This window comes from Chelonoidis abingdonii, chromosome 22 (assembly GCF_003597395.2).
Source record: "Chelonoidis abingdonii isolate Lonesome George chromosome 22, CheloAbing_2.0, whole genome shotgun sequence".
NCBI lineage: Eukaryota > Metazoa > Chordata > Testudines > Testudinidae > Chelonoidis > Chelonoidis abingdonii.
This window is the reverse complement of record NC_133790.1, coordinates 9,037,362-9,054,792: the sequence shown is the minus strand read 5'-3', so window position 1 is coordinate 9,054,792 and position 17,431 is coordinate 9,037,362. Positions and strand designations below refer to the sequence as shown.

At 51.8% G+C, this 17,431-nt stretch overlaps 1 protein-coding gene across 19 annotated transcripts in view; it reads left to right on the top strand.

Moving 5' to 3' along the window:
* Positions 1–17,431, top strand: part of NCOR2 (nuclear receptor corepressor 2) — a 428,298-nt gene that overhangs the window by 368,192 nt on the left and 42,675 nt on the right. For 17 of the 19 annotated variants that reach the window (XM_075060010.1, XM_075060008.1, XM_075060007.1 and 14 more), the window contains 4 exons: positions 678–782; positions 1,947–2,050; positions 5,655–5,805; positions 15,642–15,794. In XM_075060010.1, the coding sequence (XP_074916111.1) occupies positions 678–782; positions 1,947–2,050; positions 5,655–5,805; positions 15,642–15,794 (513 nt within the window). The remainder of the gene's footprint in view (positions 1–677; positions 783–1,946; positions 2,051–5,654; positions 5,806–15,641; positions 15,795–17,431) is intronic. The other 2 variants (XM_075060006.1, XM_075060004.1) reach the window with 1 other exon arrangement.

Sequence of the window (17,431 nt, the reverse complement as noted above, 5' to 3'; positions counted from 1 at the left end):
TCAGGAGATGGGTTTTTGTCCCTCAGCTCTTAAGAACATCGTGCTGACCATAGCGGATCAGACATTTGGTCCATCAGCTCCAGCCTCCCATCTGTGGCAGTGGTCAACAGGAAGGCAGCGGCGCTTTCAGTCCCATAGGTCCAGTTGCCCAGTGCTATGCAAAGGGTGGGAAATTTCTGGGCAATCCTCTGAAGTCCTGTAGCTGGGATCTGAGTATTCTTCTCGGAGTTACAATTATCAATGGATTTAAAATTATTCAGCCCATTTAAAAACCCAGTCATGGCATTAAATCCAGCCAAGTCTGTGTGTTTGACTCTGGTCCTGCTGCAGGGCTGGGGGTGCAGCGCCGTGCAGGAGTGGATTTCAGGCTCCCCTGCTGTCTTGCCTGCCAGGAGACCTTGAACGATGCCCTTGCGGAGGGGATAAGAGCAATTTGAGTTTTCCTTTATCATCTGTAGTTGTGTAATCTGCTACTCAGAAGCAGCAGCAGCTGCACGGGGGCCTAGGGTTATTTAAGACCTGTCTCTTTCAGCAACGGTGAATATAGCTCTAGACAAAATTAAAGACTAAGCAAAATAATAATAATTTTAAAAAAAAAGACAAGAGAGCAATTCAGGACAAGAGCTGTCTGGTTTTGACCGGTGCAAACATTGTCATGTATGATTAATGTTTTCTAGTGCCTTTTCCTGGAGTAAAGCAGGAACAACTTTCTCCTAGAAGCCAGGCCAACCAGCCTGAAAGTCTAGTAATGCAGACATCCCAAGAGAGCTCCATCATGAGGGGTAAGCACATAGCAGGGCAGCTGTGATGATCAGTGGAAACCAGGTGCCTCTCAGGGAGGCTGCTCAGGAAGTGGAAGGGGATCAACCCAGGCCAAGCTCTTCAAAAGTGGCTAATGGTTTTGGCTACCTGTTAGCGTCTGCTACCCAACCTGAGACACCTTAAAGTGCCTGATTTTCAGAGGACAGATGAGCCAGTCTTCAAAGTGCCTGGGACTGGGCACCTGAAGTCACTAGTCCCTTGTGAAAATCTGAGCCCCAAATTTCTCCCCCAAAGTTGGATAGAAGGGATTTGTCCTCATTAGTTTTGAAGGGCAGTCTGCTAATGAAGAAAGCAAAGCAGCTGCTAATAAAAAGGCATTGATTACCTAGCGCTTCAGAATCACGAGTGCATGTTGGGGACAGACAGAGAGAGCGTTTCATTTTTAAATCCAAGCTCCTTTCTGCAGTGCAAAAAAAAAAGGCACAAAACTCTCTGTTTTAACTGTAAGTTCTTGTCTCTTATAAACACCTGATTAATTCAACCAAATGAAAGATGTTCGATGGGTTGGTTCAGGACCAAAGCAGATAAAATAGGAACCAACTCAAGGCAGCCCCTGAGCTAAAGGTCTTTAGAGTTTTGTTTGTTTAGGAGTTGGGGCTGTTTGTGACTTTCTGTGCGTCTCTGCCCTCATGTTTGGAGCTGGGCAGGAAAGATTCAGACCAGCCCCAGTGCGCTGCTTCCACCAGTTGCTCCAAGCTGAGCAGAGCCAGGCCTCACCAGGGAGCCTCCCACAAAAGCTGATTCTCTCAAGGACTTGGAATTAGCACCCAAACCTTTTTGGCTCCCCCATTTTTTCCCCCAACACCATGTTTGTGGGGTGATCGGGCCTGATCCTGAACTCAGTGGGGCGCAGTGATTCTTAGGATCTAGCCTGCTGGATGTGCATCTTCTACACAACGTACCAGCCTGCATCAAGACATGCCAGCAGTTTTAATCCCCTGACACCAGGAATTGCCAAGGGATCTGCTGCAGTGAGGGTTCCAGGGGCCCGCCCCTGCTGTTGTGCTGAAGGCTCGGGGGCTGTGTACCGAATGCTAGCAGGGATTTTGTTCAGCTCTCCAGAGTTTCAGGTGAGCAGTCCCCTCTCAGCAACCTAATCCCGTTTGCTTTGTTGTGACTTCCAGGGGCATCGCTGGGCTCAACCCCAGGAGGGAGCATCAGCAAGGGGCTCCCCAGCACCAGGCCTCCGTCGGAATCACCCATCACCTATCGGGGATCCATCACGCAAGTAAGTTTCTTCTCTTAACGGTTTAGGGGGATCTCAGCTGATTTGTATTGTGGGCTGTCAGAGCAGACCCTCTCCTGGTGTGCATAGAAATGATTGCAATTTGTTGTTACTTGGAGAGGACTTTGAGCCTAGGGGACATCAGAGCACCCCCTCCTGGCAGACCCATCTGGAGGAATTTCAGAGGACTAAGCAAAGAGGGTCTAGACCCTTGAATTGCCCCGGGGCAGAATGACAGACCCAGCGGGTAACTGCTCTGACATATCACTTCTGCAGAGTTCAGATCCTGGTGGGGCGAGAAAGGAGAGTAAGAGTGGGTTGATGCCGCCACCGCCTGCTAGCAGAGCATCTGCACGCAGCCCCACCCACTTTGTCTCCCCACCTGCTCAGGTGGGCTAGCAGGGGAGGTGAGGGTTTTGGAGTGCAAGGGCTGCAGGGCAGGACTGAGGAGCAATCTGGAGGAAGATTATACTGGAGATCAGGTTCGCTCTGTTCTCCAAAACTGGTGAAAAGCAGAAGTAAAGAGACTTCCTGGTGGTGAAAGGGGCATTGCATTCGGAACTCCCTTCACCCATGCCAGTTGTTCTCAGAAAGCCAGGCTAGGGTGGGGGTTAGCTGGGTTTTACTCTTGCTGGCACGCCATGTAGCAGGCGAAGGAAATGGAAGAGAAAGGCAGGCTGGTGGGTGGGCCGGGGAGGGGGAGACCAACCCAGCTAAAGGGAATGGGGTGATGAAGTTGAGGAATCAGTGAGGTAAGTCTCCTTCCATTGCTGTAGCAGGGTGTTCTCCAGGCCCTGCCTAAAGGGCTGTCCTGGACGTACTCTGTCTTGAATCATTTATCATCCATCTGCAGAAGCACAGCTGCCAAGTGGGGGATAGTTCTGCGGTGTGAGTTATTGCTCAGCACTGTGTGGAAAGCCTAAAAACAATCTGTTTCCCTTGGGGATTTTTATCTGGCCATCATTCAGCTCTTTAAAGCCACTTATAAGCACTGAGATTTTTTTTCCGGTTGTCTGGGTGGCCTCACAAAGGGAAGATACACTTCCCTGCCCCTGGAAGAGCTTTGGGGGGTGGGAGGGGTAGTGCTGGCTAGTAGGGTTATGCAGGAGATCTAAAAGATGTCAGATCCAGGGCAGGATTTGGTCAGAGGCTGTTTCAGAGCCAGCTATTTAAATGACAGAATTCCTGGATTCATCTTAGAAATAAAGTAGCAGCAGGAAGTGAGGCTGCCCCTTAGGTTTGATTCACCTGTAAAGCAGCTCTCGGAGCAGCTGTAACATACCAGGCCTGTTGGCAGTGTGTCTGGCAGCTGTACCCGGCAGGCCAGAGGGCTCTGACATCCCCTCTGAGCAGTGCCCGTGGTGCCCCACGGCGCGGCATCTTGCATAGTCTCCTGACAGGAAAGGGGCGCGCCCCCAATTCCTGTAGCAGTTCCCAGCACTGTGGCTGATACTTGATCTCTGATTACTCACCCAGAAGACAGATCTTGAATAGGGTGCACTCTGCTCCCAAGCCGTCTGTCATCGCTCGCTTTCAAACCCCCGACAAACACGTCCTCTGTGGGAAGGAAACTTACCTGGCGCTGGGAAAGCCAGTGCTGAGCGTTTCTATGAGCCTGTGTCAGAGCAAACAATCAGGGCATTGAAACCTGCACATGGACACGTCCTGTCCAGTCTCTGCAGCAAGCAGCTCTGTGACTGCTGGTCTGACTGCTTACAAAGAAGCGGAGACCCATTAAACAGAGGGGTTGAGGGTGGGGAGGGGTTGGGATGGGACATTCTGTCGTGATGGATTGGAGCAACCTCCGAACACCACCACTCTGAAGTGCTGACATTAAGAATCAGGTTCCCTATTCACCCCTTACAGCAGTACAGACATTGTGTAGCATTCAGCATGGCCTATTCGTACAGTATGACTAGCCTTGTTTGGATTTTAGCTTTGAACAGCAGGATGCAAGTCAATTCTGGTTTCTCACCCCAGTGTGGATCTCTAGGCCTGAAGGGCACACGCGGTGAGGGATTGTTACCACGCTCACTACGTTCTGTGTGCCCCAGAAGAGAGCAGGGACTAGGATGGCAGCTTGGTAAATTGGGAAATAGGCCAGCGTGGAAACAGAACTTGTCCACACACGTCATATAGATAAAGCCATACGTGCCCTAGTGTGGACACAGTTCTACCACTATAAAGAGGCTTTTTATCAGTGTGGCTATTCCCATACACGCAGGGGAATAAGTCGCCCCTTCAGGCTGAAATTTGTTCCAATGAAACATTCATCAAATAATTCCAAGTAACTAAACAAGGCCAGAATCTCAATCTGTTGACAGATAATTCCCAGACGGAAAAAAGGGATAAATTCTCTGCAGCTAGATCCCTGGCTCCAGCCATGGCAGCACTCGTATAGAACTTTTTCCCCTTGTGCAGAGAGGCAGTGCAAGGCCTGGGCACCTGAGCCCTGTAAGTGGGACTTGGAGGTCGCTGGTGTCAGCTCTCTGCCCCGGGGTGAATTTCACTTAAGTAGAGAGAGGGAGCTTCCCTGTATTCCTAATTTACCTTTCACCCTTATGGCTGTTGGTTTGTTTCTTGCACCTCGCTCCGGCTTGGATCATGAAACGAGGCTGGTCAGTTTTCCTCCTGCACCAACTCTTGTGAGCAGCGTGCAAACCCAGAACAACCTTGAATGATGAAAGGGGTGGCAGGATATTGAAGGCTTCCTTGGGGATTTGGACACCTGCTTTCCATTATTTCTGCTGGGAGTTGGGTGTCCAAATGCCTTTCCAAATCTCAGGCCTAGGCTGTTTTCATGGATGTTTTGAAGAAAGCGATGGAGAAGGAGTTTGCATAAGCAGCTGCTCCCCTCTTTATATTTAAAAGCCAAGCTATGAGCCTGACTCTTTGCTCTGCTGCACCAGTAACCCCCGTTCGAGTCTGTAAAGCTGGTGTGATGGAATGACAAATGGCCCTGCATTTTGGGCCCAGACTGCTTGATTGCGTGCCCTTTTGAAGGTTAGTGTTTCTGTGATCAGCTGTGCCCCGGGATATTAGTCTGAGAAAATAGTTTACAGTGACAGTAGTCCCATGGGAAAGAAAACTCCTGAAGTCGTGTTGGCCATGACTAAGATGTCCCAAGGGAAGGCAGCGCTGCAATAGTGCCTGTCCCTTCAATCCAGTGCGATGGAAAGAAACCAGATAGTTTACTTTGAAAAGCGCAGCGCGGCTGGAGCAAGCAGCGTGGGTTGGTGTTTCCGTTCCTGCTCTGCCCAATGGCGGAGGAGCCTGAGCTGCTCTGTAATTGTATCTAACGAAAGCCAGGCTGGCTCTGTCTCTTTACACCATTTGACGTGAAGGCCTGTCATCTCTGCATGGTGCTCGCCCCTGTCTCTTCCCAGCAGCCTTACACAAAGCCCATACCTTTTACCGCTCATCGTTAGTGTCCTCATCAATTATTAAGCTGCAGATTTCTTGCTGTTGGCCCTGACAGGAAGCAGAGTTCAGCTATGCGCTCTCTTCTGCCCTGCCTCCCTTTTGGAACAAAGTGTTCCTGTGTGTGAAGCTTTCTTGCTTAATTGCTTGTGGCACTGTTAAATATGGATCTTGGTGGCTTTCCAAGGGCACCCCAGCTGAAGTGCTGTACAAAGGAACCATTACCAGACTAATTGGAGAAGACAGCCCCGGCAGAGCAGAGAAGGCGAGAGAGGATGCCTTGCCCAAAGGACATGTCATCTACGAAGGCAAGAAGGGCCATGTGCTCTCCTATGACGGTAAGCTGGAATCCTCTCTGCTTTTTTGGGAGGGTGCGCGGGAGGGGGCATCAGGTTCATACACTAATGTTTGGGAGCTAGAGTGTTTGGGAAAACGTTGCAAAGTGTATTTTGCCGGTATCCCGTTTATATTTCCAGAGTAATTTTCTCTCTGTTCCTGATCTTTGAGGTCTTATCCAAGGGACGGATTTTCTTCTTTGATGCACACAGCAGAGCTGGTCTGTGGCATGCTGCTTGATTCAGCTGTGAGAGCCGCTGGTGTCAGCAGGAGAGTCCCACGTGTACAGAGGGCAGCACGTTTTAGACTCAAGTATCAGAGGGGTAGTTGTGTTAATCTGAATCTGTAAAAGCAGCAAAGAGTCCTGTGGCACCTTATAGACTAACAGTGGGTGAATACATGCATCCGACGAAGTGGGTATTCACCCACGAAAGCCCCTGCTCTAATACATCTGTTAGTCTATAAGGTGCCACAGGACTCTTTGCTGCTTTTACATTTTAGACTGTAAGCTCTCTGGGGCAGGGAGCATCTATTCCGATGTCTACAATGGGGCCCTGATCTCAGTTGGAGCCCCGGGGGGTTGATGTGTATCAGTGATCACGCTGGTACGCTTGCAGTTGGCTCAGTGGATTGGAGGGGAGATAATCTTCAGGACACCTCTCTCTCTTTGCGCAGAAGGTAACTTCTCTCCTCGTTCCCAGTGGATTGAATGAAACCATGTTGTGGGTCGCTTCGTGCCCTCAGCTTGTGCACGCCGATCCTGGGATAGAGGGCGCTGTGCCCACCAGTGGGGATGAAGCTGCACCGTCATAGGAGTCTCTGAAGGCATCAGACTCTGGGGCTTCAGTTCCCCTGTGCCCACATGAGACTATTGCACTTCTGAAGGCCCCAGCTATGAGCTGACTGACACATACTGGGTCTTGTGCAGGCCCTCTGCACTGAGGTGCACATTCCCTTAGATGTGGAAGGCAGTAAAAGCAAGGCCCATCCTGGCTAGGACAAATCTCTCACACTGAGGGTCGCCCCCTCTGAGACAAGGCGACAGTGTTGAAAGCCCTGCGCGCAGTGTCACAGCATCCCAGCGCCTCATCAGGGCGCTGCACCTTGCACTGAGCTGACATCGCCATGGGAGCATGCAGCAACAGGGCTGTGCAGCGTTACCAGCCCTGAAGTAAATGGGGACCGTTCGGTTGCCCTTCCAGATGGGTTTTCAGGTGTCAAGTCAGACCCATGGGAGTTGGGGCCTTTCCATGAAACTTGGGGCCTGTGGCAAACCCGATCACACCCCTGGCTCCCCAGGACAAGCAGAGAATGCTTTAAGGGGACTGCCAGGCAGCTGGAGCCTGAGCAAAGAGGCATCTCTTGTCATGTCATAACTCTGCCTTCAGACCCTGCTACCCCCTGGCCACCCTGGCTTTGATCCCCAGAGTCTCGCCTAGAAGTTAGAGCACAGGGCTGGGAGTCAGGACTCTGCGTTCCATCCTCCACTTTGATACTGAGCTGCCAGGGCATCTCAGGTAACTCACACAGGGCCAAAGGGCAGGCAGGGGAGAGCAGGTGTGTGGAGCCTCTAGCTCTGCCCCTAATGCAGGAAGTGGCTGTGGTTTGGCTGATTGCCATCTGGATGAGTCAGGCAGAGACGGGCCACAGGGGCAACAAAGTGCTGGCTCCTGCCCAGCGCTGGGAGGATGCACCTGGGGAACAGGTGTCATTGGGAGGGCCCAGTGAACACATCCCACCATGCAGCTGAAAGATTCACTAGAGTGTAAGGTCTCCCACTTGGGTGCTAAACAACACCCCCTTCCAATGGAGGGCTCCCCTGTAGCAGCCTTCACTAAGCCCTTAACAACACAGCCTCAGTTTCCCCTTCTGTACAGTGAGGACAACGCCCATTTCCCAGGGTACCGTGAGCCTGGCGTAGTTAAGGATAACATTCATGTAGTGCTTGGCGCTCCTCAGCTGGGATCCCTTAGTATTCTCACCTGTTCCACAGCGCAGGGGAATGGCAGCCTCTCGCTCCCAGGCTGTGCTTAGCATCACTGGCTCAATTGCTGCTTCTTAACACTGACGTTGCCAAGCTGCAGCACGTCTGGGCCTTACACTGAGTCTCAGCTCAGCATGGCAATGCGATGTAGCTGTGCTGATGCCAGGGATGTTTGGCCATGGTTTTTATGGCGAGGCTGCAGGGCAGCCCCTTTGTGATCCTCACACCCTGTGTAAGAAACCACAGGCCTCCTCGTCAGCCCACGGAAACCTTGCTATAAATGACAGTCGCAATCGCTGGTGTTGAGTCAGCGTGTTCGGTGAGCCTCAACTGAATGCAACTTGGAGGTCAAGTGGGGCCCCATGCGCAGTGGCACTTGGAAGGAAACGAGATTCACTCCTTGTCCCCCGGTGCGTCCATCTCAGAATGGATGGAGCTGTATTCCCCTTCTCCCAGTTTTTCCATCTGGTCCACTCTCCCCGGTTGCTTCCTTTTGACTCCAAGAGCTCCATCTCTTGCACCATGGGGTTTGTTAATTCATTGAAGCACACAGGCACCTGCACCAGAGACAGCTGCGATGGGCCCATTCCTTGGTGGCCCCCTCCTCATATTCCTCCTCGTTGTTGTTGTTGTTTGTTGTTAAACCCAGCCCCCACCGTGACGTGGCTCACGCAGGGGCTGCTGTCTCAGTGGGACCTGCTTGTGTAGAACAGACAGAGGAAGCATTGCTGTTCCTGGGGCCTGCTGGGGGGTGTGTGACTCCTATGGGGCACTACACATATTTGCTCTTGAGAGCATGCTAGTGGAAGGGGAGCCCCAGCCCCTTTTAGAGCATGGAGGACACAGACACAGTGTTGCGTCTCAGCGAGTCTCCAAGCTCCGTTCTTATCTCTAGCTTGTCAGGATCACTGCCAGTGTCCCCTTTGTGTTACTAGGACACTGCCAAGGGAGGTAGCTCTGGCGGTTCGGTTTGGTGCAGTGATAAAGGGTTTTGCTGAACCTGCTCTGAATACCTTGACTGACTTTTCTACTGCCACTTAGAAGTGCCTTCCGCTTTCCCCGACTCTTTCCCGAGAGCCTCGCTTCTGAGAAGTGAAGCTGTCGGTAAACTACAGCAGGGCAGCTCCCAAGGTGTCCAGGCCAAGAAGAATGTCTGAAAGGAGCCGTCCGCACTCATGGTGGGAGTCCAGCCAATTGTTCGACTATTCTCCGGGGTGTTACAGCAACACAGGCACGGAGGCTCTTCCCCTCCCTTAAAATACAAGATTGTCTTGATGGTGCCAAGAAAAGGAACATTTCCAACCCGCATCCATGTGACAGGGTGTGCCAACCCCATGCTGGCGAAGGAAGGGGTAAAGAGCAGTTTTGGGCCCAAGAGGCCAAACCCCCTCGCCTCTGCTGGGCATGCTCCCAATGGAGGGAGCGTTCTAAAGGGAGCCATTCAGCTCAGTCTGTGCTGACCCAGGAGAGCACTCGTGGGCAGCAGCCTCCTGCCAGGAGGCCACCAGGTTTGTGCCTCCTAGCTGCACCATGGGAAGCCAGTCGTCCCTGGGAACCGAAGGGGACGATTTGCTGTTGCTGGCCGAGGAACTGCTGGAGACGGAGCAGAAGGGGCGCAAGAGGGACCCCACATCCAACCCTGGAGACAAGGCCAGAGGGGCTGGGTAGGCAGCAACTCAGGGAATATGCATGGGGGTATTGGGACCTGAGCCCTGTGCCAGGGGTACCCTGTTTTGAAGGGCCCTGGGTTGGAACTTGGTGGAGTAGGGTGGCCCAGCTTCTCCTCCCCTCCCCTTTGTTCCCACGCTCACTGCTCGATGACACTGCCTCAGATACCACCGCTAGGTAAAGTGGCCCCTTGGTCTCTCACCAGTGGCCAATGTTCCCCTGGGCTTTGAACTCTTGCCAGTAGGCATTCCATGCCGGAGTTTCACCATTAGGGGCATCCAGCCAACCTCTGACAACTCTGCATAGGTCACAGCACTTTAAGTGCAGAGGTGCTTTCTATGTTAACTCAGTAACCAGCTGTTACTTCCTTCCCCAGGCCTGCTCACTGGATGGCAGGGCTGGCCCTAAAATCAGCTGGCAGTTTGCTCAGAAGCTCAGTTCGCTTCCATGAGCGATGAGCAGAGGTTTGTTTCCAGTAAGGATTACGAGCGACTCCTCCATACAAGCCTTTCATTGCACACTGCTCTTCCCCACGCTTCTGGGGTTGGGCAGGGGCAGCCCAGCAGCTGCCTTGAGAGATGCCCTCACCCCATTGAGTCTGGAAGCAGAGGATGCTGCTTTACAGCGACCGTCACCCTCGGCCACTTGGAGCCCAGGAGTCTCGGTAACCCGGCCCGATGCGAAGCAGGAGCATTTTGGTGCTTGGCCGTAACGCGCACAAGGAGCATGAGTGACTGTCTTACAGAGCTGCATCACTTCTGCTGAGTGCAAGGCAGAGATGACTAAGGACCAGATCCTAATCTCGGATGTACTCGCCCGCCTCGCTATGTATCTTTCAGATCTGCTGCTGTGTCACACCCCCACAGCTCACATCCCTCTCCAGAGAGCAACGGCCTTCAGTGTTCGTCTCTCTCTTGCCACCACAGCCTGCCTGACAACAAAACGAAGCTGAGAGGTGGGGTGGGGGTGGCGCTTTGGCGGCTAGCTGGGCGAGCTAGTGTGGAGCACTTGCCACGTTCTCGGGCTGAGGAAGGAGCCACCAGAGAGAATGTGCCTGGGGTTGGCTCGTTCTCTGCCACTCATTGCCGCCATGGGGAGACGCTGCCACTCCCTCCTGCCCCCAGGTGAGGGTTCCTTGATGTGGGCTGCTGACGGTGCTTGTAGGGAGGGATGAGGGCGTTGTTGCAGGGGTTTGTCTGAGTGGGTCTCTCTCTCTCGCTCTGTGTTGGGAGCAGGAGCAGGACGGGCGAGTCTGAAAAGACAAGCTCCAGGCTTGACCCACAAGCTGTTACTCAGTTCCACTCCAGAACTGGTCGCTCGGTTTTCTGGGGCACACTTCGGAGTGTGGCGGCGTCTCCACTGACGGTGCGGGGCTCTCTGGTCAGTCAAGCCGTTGGAGAACAAGAGCACAGGCTCGGGATGGGCCAGTTTGGGGTCACCCCCCCCCCCCCCCCAGCAGGGACAGTTTTTTCGCCGGGGTCAGCACTCAGCAGCTCCCACTCTGATGCTGATAGCCAGATTTCCAGGTGCTCTGCACACAACTTACAGATCTGTGTGGCTCAGAGAACAAAAACAGAGCCTGCCCCGCTGGGATGGAATTCCCATACCTCCCAGAGCTGCCTCGGCTTCTCCACTAACAGTGGGACTGTTGCACCACAGGGGTGGAACCCTGGGCCAGCAGCAAAAGGCTTGAAATCCTCCCATGACGGACAGCTCATTAATTTAGGCTTGGCGCCACCCCTGTGGACCCAGTCTTGTGCTGCAGTGACCTTCCCGTGCTGGGTGTGAGGAGCATTTTCTGCAGTGGCCACCAGGCACCGTGTGCAAAGCAAATCTCCATTCCTCTCCCTTTGGGTTGTTAACTTCGCCCCAGCTGGGCTTGGTGTCACCCCGGGAATAGTTGGCAGAATTGGTACTAGAAAACCACGCCGGAAATGTTTCCAAGCTGTCTTCACAATGAGCAACTGGATCTCTTTAGCCAGCACTCCAGATCAAACAGTTGATCTTAGAAATCATGCCGCAGTGGGGAGAAAAGCCAAAGCTCCTCTCCCAGGCCAAATTCTGGTTTAAAGAATAAACAACCCCAATCCTTGCATTAGCTGCCTAAGCTGTTAATCAGACATGGGGGTGGGGGTTACCAAATGGAGAGAATGAACTGCAAAGAATGGATGTGAACCAAACTCCATATGGCTCGTGTGGGCCTCGCACCGAACCCCCGGGCTGCTGGGCCTGCTTGTGCATGGACTTCATGTGTACATGTATAATGATGATGACGATATTTCTTACCCCTCAGAGCATTCATTCAAACGCTAACCCATAGAGGCAGCATGTTCTAGTGGCTGGGCCCTGAACTTGGATTCATGAAATCTGGATTCTATTTCCAGACCTGCTGCATGACCTTGAGCAAGTCACAGAATTGCTCTCTGCCTCAGTTTCCCACCCCATCATTTGTCTTTGAGTATTGACAGCCATTCATGGCAGGCATCGTCCCATGCTCTGAGGGTGAGGCCTTGATTTCAGCTGGAGCCTCTTGGCGCTACCGTAGTACAAACAATAAGAAGAATATGAGGGAGGAGAGGGTAGCATCATTATCTACGGGGCAGTGGAGCTGACTGATTCACCCAAGGCCGCAGGGGGAGTGAGAACTGAGGTAAACCTCCAAGAGTTTTCACTGTTTCGATCCCATGCGCAGACCCGGCAAAGAGATGGGCTGTCTATATAACCCAATAAATCTCTGATTTCTATGATTCTGCATTAAAATCTATTTCAGATGAGAAGAGGAGCTAGCGTGTGAGGCTTAATTTAATTCGCTTTTGTACTTTCTCCACCAGCCTCTCTTTGTGCCACCTCTCCCTCTATCTGTACATATTAATAGTAACGATTGAGTAAGAGCCCTGGGCAGAGTAATTGGATTTGAATATCTGGTTGTTTTTCCTCTCCTGTCTGGACCTGTAAGACAAGGTGATTTGATCCCTAATAGCCTGACCATCCCCTTTCCCGCAGACAATCCTGGGACGGTTTCAAATGCAGTAGCGAATGAGTTAAAAAAATAAAATTAAATTAAATCGTTAGCGATTGAGTTCTGGCAAGCAGGGGAAAAAACCTGCAAGTTCTGTAGTGCCATGAGGGTACTTACAAATAAAAGGGCTCTAATGAGACAAAATCCTGTAGCATATGCAAGCTGAATTGTGCTAGATTGGTTATTCTCATTCTGCATGTGATTGCTAATGGCTTCTGAGAGCAAGGGACACGTTTTCTGAGTAGTTTTCTTTCTTTTTAATCTCTCTATTCCTTCCCCCCCAAATATGTGAAACAAAGAGAACAGGGGACGGCGTTCCTTTTGCAGAAGATGTATTTACAACAGATGTTCCTTGATAACAGGATGCGGCAACATTATCCCCTTCATGTGTCTCAAGATGCCTTGCTGCTCTCTAAACATCAGCCGCTGATTTTTCACGTTGAATGAGTCTGAAGCCAAGAGGGAGACAAAGATTCACTTTCTGTTTCCCAGAATCTTTCCCCAAGCCCCTTTTGGTTTGATGGTATGCTGACTGCAGAAACTGATAGTGGGAGTTGTGTCGTAATAATCCCATTTTATTCGTTACTGGCTTCACAGAAGAGAACTTTTGTTCCCAAATTCTCTAGGACCGAACAAATGTTTTGAACTTCTCCTGTGTTTTCTGTCAGCATGTAATCCTAGATATGGTGTGTGAGAAAGAAGAGGGTCAGGACACAGCATTCCTTGGCAGGATAGACTAGTCCAGGGATAATAGGCATTGAGTTTATCTTGTGCAAGCCAATTGCGGAGCTTGGAGTTTGTTACATAAACCTTGGGCTTTCAGCTGTGTCATAAACTGTCTTGTAAATTTCATGGGGTGGGCTGCATTATGCAGGAAATAAGAATGTGGCAGCAGGATGGATTTGCTGATATTAAATCCAATGGTGAATCATAGATTTTATTTTTTTCAGGCTGTAGAACAGACTTCCAAGGGAAAAGGAGAGAGCTCATCACTTGGAAATATAGAATATAGGCGCAACAGAGCTATAGCGGGCAGTACTGCATTGGCAGGGGGATGGATTTAATAGCCCGATAGATCTTGCCTACCTCCAATTTCCATAGTTCTACATGAAAATCTATTTTAAATTGGAAGAGGAACTAGTATTTGAGGCTTAATTTAGTTCTGAGGCTTGATACTGTACTTTCTCCACCAGCCTCTATTATGGTGCATTGGATTTTTCACATCCTCCTTTGCAGGGCCGGCTTTAGGCTGATCCGGCCTATTCCGGGGAATCGGGCCCCGAGCCTAAGAGGGCCCCGCGCCTTAGGCACCTTTTTAATTTTTTTTTTTTTTTTTACTTACCCCAGTCCCCGGCTTCGGTCTGCTCCGGGGTCTTCCATGGTCCCGCTCCTTTGAGCGAAGCACCGGTGGGAGCGCAGCGCGGCCCTGCTCTCCAAGGTAGAGCTCCAGCCAGGGCGGCGGGGCTTTTCCGCTCTCCGGCCGGGAGAGCGAGGCCACGGGGCTTTGCCACTCTCTGGCCAGAGTGCGGCAAGTCCGGTGGCTCCAGCTGGAGCGCTGCAAGCCCCACTCTCCCGTCTGGAGCTCTCACCGGAGCGCAGCAAGCCCTGCGACCCCGGCGGGAGCTCTGGGCCCTTTAAATAGCCCCCAGAGCCCTGGGGCAGTGAGGTGCTCCAGGGGCTATTTAAAGGGCCCGGAGCTCCAGCTGCCTCTGCCACCCAGGTCCTTTAAATAGCCACCGGAGCCCTGCCTCCCCCATGCATTCCCCAGCGCTCCTGCGGCTATTTGAAAGGTCCAGGGCGGGGTAGAAGGGGGTTTGGGGGCTACTTAAAGGGCTGGGGTTCCAGCTGCCTCTGCTGCACCCCCTGACCTGCCCACACCAGTCCCGCCCCCCCTGCCTGCAGCCAGCTCTGCACCCCGTGCCCACATCCAGCCCCTGCCAAACCCCGTGTCCTGTCTCCAGCCAGCCCCTGCCACACACCCCTGCAGCCCTGCCCAAAGCCAGCCAGCCAGCCCCACACGCACTGCTGCCCGCACCAGCCCTGCACACCCTGCCCAGCCCGCACCCCCTGCCCTGTCTCCAGTCAACCCCTGCTGCATCCCACTGCCTGAAGCCAGCCAGTCCAGCACTCCCCTGTCTCCAGCCCTGCAAATCCCTGCTGCATCCCCCTGCGGCCCTGCCTGAAGCCAGCCTGCCCCACACCCCATCTCCAACCAGCCCTACACCCCTTGACCTGCCTGCAGCCAGACCCTACCTCCAGTCAGCCCCTGCCCTGCCTTCAGCCAGCCCCATGTCCACTGCTGCCCTGCAGTTTCCAGGGCATTAACCCTGCAGGGAGCAGCTGGAACCAACACATGTGCACACCCCCAGGGAGTGGCGGGGACCCACACATGTGAAACAGCAGTCATTAATAACCAATCAACAGCATATATGATGCAATGTATATAATATACAATTTTATTATTCATATAGTTATGGAAAGTAAATAATACATGAAAGAAATGAAAGGCTTTTTTTCCACTTTTTTTTTTTTTTTAAGTCATCCCTGCCAGGGCCCCGCCGAAAATGTTCGAATTGGGCCCCGCACTTCCAAAACCAGGCCCTGCTCCTTTGTCTTTGAGTGGTTTTCCATCTCTTGCTTCTGATTAGAGTAATATGAGTGTTCTTTGTGCTAGTTTTGATGTTGAAGGTTTTTCTGCTTTGCTTCTTCCCCTTTGCCTGCTTTTCTCATCTGGGGAATTTCTCCAAGTGTCTGTTAGGGAGACTGGACAAGATCACAAACAGTAGGTGTATTCAGGAAACAGCGCCACAGGGCTGATTTCAGTGGGAGTTTCCGCTGCGTACACCAGAGTTGAATTCACTCCATAACGTCTCGCAGGCTGTGTCTGGATAGCGAGAAAGACGGATGCTCTTGCCCAAACATGAGGCCATGGAATTTGGAATCTGAGGCAGGCAGGGAGTGGGAAGAGAGGCTGAATTTCCTGGAACCCAGCAGCATGGTGTATTGCCGACAGAGCCTGCTGAGTGCAAGCTGAATTGCCGGACTCACTCCGATGGGAGTGAGCCTTTAGTGAACGTGCGAATGACCGTAAACAACCTCACTCACTCACTCACTTCCTCCCCCTTCTTCATGCTGCTACAGTTTTTTCCTCTCCTTTTATTTCCTAGGTGTAGTCGGTGCTTCCCAGGGCCCCAAGGAGGACAGCAGAAGCGCTGTCGCTTCTCATGAGACCACTGGTACCAAACGAACCTACGATATGATGGAGGGGAGGATCAGCCGGGGTTTGCCGGCACGCGATCTGTCGTCTACTAGCATTGAAGGTCGGTTTTGGGCAGGCCAGCGCTAGCCATTTTGCCACCCCAAGCATGGCGGCACACCGTGGGGGGCGCTCTGCCACTCACCGCTCCCGTGGCTCCGGTGGACCTCCATAGGCATCCCTGCGGAGGGTCTGCTGGTCCCGCAACTCCAGTGGACCTCCCACAGGCGTGCCTGCGGATGCTCCACCGGAGCCTTGAGACCAGCGGACCCTCCGCAGGCACGCCTGTGGGAGGTCAACCGGAGCTGCCTGCCACCATCACAGCAACCGGCAGAGCCCGCCACCCCCGTGGCATGCTGCCCCAAGCACGCGCTTGGTGCACTGGGGTCTGGAGCTGGCCCTGGTTTTGGGGAATCTTGCAGTCATGCCATGTCAGGAATCAAACACCAGGACAGAAAATGTGCAGCATCTTTCCAATTCTGAGAGCTCTCCCCGTCTGCCAACAGCAGCCCTTCTATTCCAGGAGGAATGGCAGCAGCCAGTTTTGGAGGAGATGCACATGGCTATGCGCTCTCCCGCAGGACCTTCTGGCTCACATTTTCCTTAAATAAGACATCCAGACTGAAAGTGCATGTTTTGCTGCATGCTTGCGTGTCTGTGTATGAGCGAGTGAGTGAATGACAACCATCTCTCTCTTCTGGATCTGTCAGTATAGTGAGAACTTACAGGCCTTACCAGAAAAATGAATCTCTCCTTTTCAACACCCATGCTTTGTGCCCTGCACAGAAATGGCCAAGTTGCTCTAAACTAGAGATACAGGCTGCGATTTTCAGTGGTTGACAGGCACACATCTCCCACTGAAGGTCCCAGCTGTAACTGTTGAAGGGACTTCAGCAGATAATTCTAGCTGTAAAAGGTTTTGCTTTAAATAAACCCTAAAAAAGGTTTTACAAACCCTAACTCTAATATTTAGTAGAATATTTTTCTGGCCCTGTTACCAAGAGAACCCAGTGTCGGAGCTGGCTAACTCTGCACATATAAGATGGTCAGCTGTTTGGGACAGGGCCTGTCTTTTTGTTGTGTGCTTGTGTAGCACCTAGCACAATGGGTTCCTGGCCCATCATTGGGGCTCCTAGGCCCTATTATAATAAAATAATAAATAACCATCATAATAAAGTGACTATGCGTGTGAAACCTCAGATTTTACTGGGGCTGCTTACAAGTGTTACAGTGTTTGTAGGATTAGGATCTGAATATCTAGTTTATCTATAGGGCTTATATATTTTAAGAGTGGCATCTTCATTCTCTCTAGACCCACATGGAACTGACAGCAGGGGAAAGTTGCACAGAATTTTGCGGGGGAAAGGGTCAAAGTGGGTTTCTGATTTATAAAGCAGGAAGCAATGGAATTTTGAAGTTACAATTCTCTAACTGCTATCTAATGGGTAGATGAATCATATTTTTATTGGAGGTGTTGGGATCTATCCATATGCTTTAGGCGTTATTGACATATATGTATCACAGGGAAGACTTTAAGGAAAGATGATCTTTCTGGACCTGCAAATGCTTTTTTAACCCAAAACTTTCCCTTGCAGCATTTTGAATCCAAACATGCCAGCAATAGTAGGAAAACAAGAAAGTGAAACTGACTAGAAACAAAGGGAAACTGACCAGTCTGGCCTTTTGGTCCCCAAAGTACAG